Source organism: Sinocyclocheilus anshuiensis, unplaced genomic scaffold (genome assembly GCF_001515605.1).
Source record: "Sinocyclocheilus anshuiensis isolate Anshui unplaced genomic scaffold, SAMN03320099.WGS_v1.1 scaffold1754, whole genome shotgun sequence".
Taxonomy (NCBI): domain Eukaryota; kingdom Metazoa; phylum Chordata; class Actinopteri; order Cypriniformes; family Cyprinidae; genus Sinocyclocheilus; species Sinocyclocheilus anshuiensis.
The window spans coordinates 118,427-124,999 of NW_015546144.1; the positions used below are offsets into that span (position 1 = coordinate 118,427).

General features: G+C 33.0%; 1 protein-coding gene across 1 annotated transcript in view; it reads left to right on the forward strand.

The window, feature by feature from the left end:
• The first annotated feature begins 1,010 nt into the window (after window positions 1–1,010).
• Window positions 1,011–6,573, forward strand: part of LOC107701215 (run domain Beclin-1-interacting and cysteine-rich domain-containing protein-like) — a 36,351-nt gene continuing 30,788 nt past the window's right edge. Inside the window, exon 1 of the mRNA XM_016503176.1 lies at window positions 1,011–1,220. Within this exon, the coding sequence (XP_016358662.1) occupies window positions 1,183–1,220 (38 nt within the window). The 5' untranslated portion in view covers window positions 1,011–1,182. The remainder of the gene's footprint in view (window positions 1,221–6,573) is intronic.

Consider the following 6,573-nt stretch of genomic DNA (forward strand, 5'->3'; position numbering starts at 1 on the left):
CACGGCACGCCTCGCCACGCCACGGCACGCCACCCCACGCCACGCCTCGCCACGGCACGCCACGCCTCGCCTTGCCACGCCACGGCACGCCACAAATATGCTGAAAAATTTAAAATATGCTTCAATATTTCAATTGCATTTAAATGTAATCATAATTAAAATGAATGTAACGTAATAAATGAAATATAAAAATGAATGCAAAATAAATTGAATATGCCAAATAAATAAAAACGAAATCCTTCAATAATATTGTTGCTCTAAATATAATTTACATTGAATTTATAATTAAAATAAATGAAATATAATACATGAAATATAAAAGTAAATGCAAAATAAATTAAATATACCAAATAAATGAAAACTAAATTATTCATTAATACATTTACATCCAAAGCGACTTACAAATGAGGACAATGGAAGCAATCAAAATCAACAAAAGTGCTAATACTTGCTTCGAATATAATTTACATTTAAATAACAAATGAAATTAAATATAAGTGAAATATAAAAATAAATGAAATATACCAAGTAAATAAAAAATGAATTGTTCATTCATATTTAGCTTTAAATACAATTTAAATGTAATTAATAATTACAATAAATTAGAAATAGTAGGCCTAAAGGAAATATAAAAATAAATGCTAAATAAATAAAACGTACCAAATAAATAAAAAACTAAATTGTTCATGAATGATTCATTTCAAATACAATCCAAATTTAATGGATAATTAAAATAAACGCAACAAAATAAACAATATAAAAATAAATGCAAAATAAATGAATATACTACCAAATTTTAAAAATAAAAACGAAATAAAAACCTTTCAAATTGTTCATAAATATTTTGTTTTAGAGACAATTCAGATGTAATTCATTTTTCAAATAAACGTGATATAATTCAAATTTTTTGAGATGTACCTGTATATCAATATATTATGGGGACATTAATATGTACTGCATTGCTCTGATACGATACGAGCCTACGTTTGACTTTTATTTTGAAAAACAATCCGATTCCGCTAGTGGAGGAATGCGCATCCGGTTTATCTCTGACTTCACGCTCGTCTGTCTTGTTATGAGGGAGGCGAGGGACGCCCAGTGGAAACACCTTCAGCCTGACCAGAGCTTTCCTGCGCTTAAACCCGACCTCAGCTCTGAAGCAAGCCGTTACCTGCACTGGAGATGGACACATCCACGGAGGCGCAAGCCGGAGAGCGCAGGTGAGGTGAATCAAAACAGCAGCGTCTACAGCAGACCGGAGTTTGACAGCTAGACTCACAGCTCTAGCAAATAGTTTATCATCTCATACTTTTGTATGTATGTATTTAAGAACGTTTATATGTGTATACACTACCCAGCTTGTTTGCGAAGACGGTTATCGACTGCAGCTTTCATATCGGGCTAAGTGCATTTGGACATCCTACTACGGTAAAGACTTCGCGAATGAATATTAATTACGTCATGGAACGTTTGCCCTCAAAGCGTCTCATCTGATTGGCCGAACTGTATATGTTATTATGTAAGCAGGCGAATCAGCCAATGGGAGGCTTGGCGCCCACGGAAGCGTTCGGTGGCGTGATAAATATTAATGAGCTCCGCCTTCACTATAGTGGGATCCAGCATCGTATGTTCTAGCAGCTTTAGACATGCAGCAAATGACAACAGTCTCGTGACACGCTCGCATGTAGCTGGTAAATAGCAGACGTAAGCGCGAAGTTTCATTTTAAGCTGTTATTTGTGTGTGTTGTTTGCTCCTGCGAGCTGACTAGCATAAAACATCATAACAGAAACTCGTTATTGTGACTCATAACTCTGATCTGCTGAAACATTTAAAAGAAGCACACTTTAGCGTACTAGTATAGTAGCAATAGTATTTATTAAACTTCAAATATTATTTATTATGCTTTATAAATATACATTTAAGTGTAAACGTAATGCAATGGCTTGAGTGGCTCTGGATAGTAACGGATTACATGTAATCTGATTATGTAATCGCATTACAAAAATAAGTATTATATTATGCTTTAAAATGTTAATAATCAGATTACAGTTACTATTTTATGGATTACACGATTGCATCTTATTCACACAATGGCAGTAAATTATTCATAATTTATTGATTCACCCCAGTTTTTTTTATTTTTATAATGTACATGAGACTAATAATTACAGAAGTTACTAAACACTAGAGGTCGACTGATAGTGGATTTTGCCGATACCGATAGCTAGGTTGGACCACACTGGCCGATACCGATTAATTAACCGATTGTTTTAAAATTGATACTGAACAAAAACTAAAATAGTGCTTTATTAACAAAAACAGTACTGAACCATACTAGTAGTAGTAAAAAAAAGTAATAATAGTAATAGTAAAACTTACAAATGAGGACAATGGAAGCAATCAAAATCAACAAAAGTGCTAATACTTGCTTCGAATATAATTTACATTTAAATAACAAATGAAATTAAATATAAGTGAAATATAAAAATAAATGAAATATACCAAGTAAATAAAAAATGAATTGTTCATTCATATTTAGCTTTAAATACAATTTAAATGTAATTAATAATTACAATAAATTAGAAATAGTAGGCCTAAAGGAAATATAAAAATAAATGCTAAATAAATAAAACGTACCAAATAAATAAAAAACTAAATTGTTCATGAATGATTCATTTCAAATACAATCCAAATTTAATGGATAATTAAAATAAACGCAACAAAATAAACAATATAAAAATAAATGCAAAATAAATGAATATACTACCAAATTTTAAAAATAAAAACGAAATAAAAACCTTTCAAATTGTTCATAAATATTTTGTTTTAGAGACAATTCAGATGTAATTCATTTTTCAAATAAACGTGATATAATAAATAAAAAATAAAATAAATTAAATATACCAAATTGTTCCAAAATATTTTATCTTAAATATAATTTAAATGTAATTAATAATCAAAATGAATGAAATATAATGAATGAAATATTAATAAAGCAAAATCAATATACAAAAACAACATGAATGAAATATATAAAATAACAACCGTAGCTGGCGGTTTTACTTCATATTACTTTATTACCTAATATTTCATCTAATACAGGTACATCTCAAAAAATGTGAATATCATGAAAAAGGTCAATATTTTTTTCCCTCATTTCAGAAAGTGAAACCCATATATTATATAGATACATTACACAGAGTGAAATATTTCAAGCCTTTATTTCTTGAAATTTTGATGATTATGGCTTACAGATAATGAAAACCCAAAATTCAGTGTCTCAGAAAATTAGAATATTGTGAAAAAGTTCAATATTGGAAAGTCATGGAAGTCACCCTAATCAGCTAATTACCTCAAAACACCTGCAAAGGTTTCCTGAGCCTTTAAATGGTCTCTACGGTCAGTACACAATCATGGGGAAGACTGCTGACTTGACGGATGTCCAGAAGACAGTCATTGACACAAAAGTTAATTGCTAAAGCTGGTTGTTCACATAGTGCTGTATCCAAGCATATTCATAGAAAGTTGAGTGGAAGGAAAAAGTGTGGAAGAAAAAGATGCACCAGCAAGAATTTGGGGGAGCTTCACAAGGAGTGGACTGAGGCTGGCGTCAGCGCATCAAGAGCCACTACGCACAGACGAATCCTAGACATGGGCTACAAATGTCGCATTCTGAAATATATAAAATAACAACCGTAGCTGGCGGTTTTACTTCATATTACTTTATTACCTAATATTTCATCTAATACAGGTACATCTCAAAAAATGTGAATATCATGAAAAGGTCAATATTTTTTTTCCCTCATTTCAGAAAGTGAAACCCATATATTATATAGATACATTACACAGAGTGAAATATTTCAAGCCTTTATTTCTTGAAATTTTGATGATTATGGCTTACAGATAATGAAAACCCAAAATTCAGTGTCTCAGAAAATTAGAATATTGTGAAAAAGTTCAATATTGGAAAGTCATGGAAGTCACCCTAATCAGCTAATTACCTCAAAACACCTGCAAAGGTTTCCTGAGCCTTTAAATGGTCTCTACGGTCAGTACACAATCATGGGGAAGACTGCTGACTTGACGGATGTCCAGAAGACAGTCATTGACACAAAAGTTAATTGCTAAAGCTGGTTGTTCACATAGTGCTGTATCCAAGCATATTCATAGAAAGTTGAGTGGAAGGAAAAAGTGTGGTAGAAAAAGGTGCACCAGCAAAAGGGATAACCGCAGCCTTGAGAGGATTGTCAGGCAAAATCCATTCAAGAATTTGGGGGAGCTTCACAAGGAGTGGACTGAGGCTGGCGACAGTGCATCAAGAGCCACTACGCACAGACGAATCCTAGACATGGGCTACAAATGTCGCATTCCTCGTGTCAAGCCACTCCTGAACCAAAGAGAACGTCAGAAGCGTCTTACCTGGGCTGTGGAGAAATTTCAACCACTAGAGGCCGCTCTCGCACTGTGTAATGACAGCAGACCCTTCTCAGCCGCTTCAGCAATGGACGCAACCCAGAAAACTATCGGCATGGATTTTTGCCGATAACCGATAGTTCCAGCAATCAACTATCGGCGCCGATTAATCGGCAAAACCGATACATCGGTCGACCTCTACTAAACACTGCCGATGCATAGCCGTTCATCATATCCAGTGACCTTCACTAATTATTAATATTGAAAGTCTACACAAAAGTATTTCAAACCTAGACTAAGACTTTGGTCATATAATGCAAAGTTTTCATCTTTAATAATGCTTGTTCATGTGATGTAGGGCTTCTTGGTGAACCAAACCCCTTTGACCTAAAATATCTCCTTAAAATAATCTGAGATATCAGTAATTTAACAACATATTTGCATGTTCATGGTTCTCTGATGTTGGTGGTCACATTGACAAATTTGCACTAATTTTAGATTGACTTTTTTTGTATTATTTGTCATTTTAATTTGACATTTTTATATTAGCTGTTCATCAACACCCTATTGTTTTTCCACAAATCCCAGTTTGGGAAACCCTTCTGTCATGTAACGTACGTTTAATGCATTTCATGATATTTATAACAAAAAACTAAATATATTCGCCTTCTTTCTTTATTTTATCAGTGTGGTACGCAAAAAATCCCATTCAAGTCTATTTACTATATGAGTTTGGTCAAAAATTATTTAAAAGTAATCAAAAAATAGTCAGACTACTACATTGCCTAATATGTGTGATCCAGATTATGTCGCTAACTACAATTTTCATCATGTAATTTCTAATCAGTAACAGACTACAATTTATAAGTAATCCACCCACCACTGGACTTAAGCACATATTATTATGTAATTTCATAAATACTTCTATCGTCCTTGAATTATTGTTAAACTGTATCTACTGACAAGGATTTATGATAAACTAAAATGTACTTTAATGTCATTTCTATTGAAACTTGTCTCATGTATTTAAATATATTGGTAATGATGAAGTTAAAATTTGGTATATTTAAAATAAATTGCCTTGGAATGTATTATAACAGTAGGCATGGGCTGGTATGAGATTTTGACGGTATGATAACCTTAAGCAAAAATATCACGGTTTCACAGTGTCACGGTATTGTTGTTACAGCTCTAAAATGTGTCTCTGAGACAGCTCTAAAAACTGAACACAATATATTTTGAGCAACATACAGAATATTTGGAACAGTAGTATTTGTTTATTTTTTCTTTGATTTGTTTCTGAAATGTGGGCTGTCCTGCAGCTTTTGATGTGGATGGTTGATTTGCTGCTAGAGCTACTGCTGCCCTAAAAAGAAGAAGCAGATTCTCTCTCTGACAGCAGGAGGCGCTTCTCAAACACCAGATACAGCGTTTCCTTGCTTACCGCCGTAAACACAGAAGCTGCGCTGAAACACTGCTTTAATATGAACGATACAGAGACCAGATGAAAAGAAAATACCACGTAAACTTTTCTGAAGACAGTCGGTTCCCCTCAGAAACACATTCATATAAACCCCCAAATCAATATTTAGGATTTTCTTAACGGAAAATATTAGAGGTTTTGAAACCGTGAAATTTTCTAATCGCGGTATACCTTGAAACCGGTAATCGGCCCATGCCTATATAACAGTACAGTTAAAATATAATGAAGTACTTTACATGTGCTTTAGTATGTTAGTCTACACATTAAAGTAAGTGTACTTTTATAAAGCACGATAAAAGTTTATTAAAACTTTATTATTTAAAATGTATTTCAAAGCAAACCTTAAAGCTGCAGTCCGTAACATTTTTTGGGTTAAAAATGACCCGAAATCAATATTTGAGCAAATACATAACCAGCCAGTGTTCAAAACTATCGCTTTACTTTAGCCCGATTCACAACGGTTATCTTATAGACTGACTGCCACACATACTCTTCAGAACATTACATTCATGCGCACTGGAGCACAACCCATTTACCTGCTGGTAGTTTTACTTTCTTATTTAGAGTATCATTGTGTTTATAAAAAGTAAAAATAAAAAACATTAAAGGGATAGTTCAACAAAAATAAATAAATAAATAAATAAATTCTGTCATCATTTACTCACCCTCATGTTGT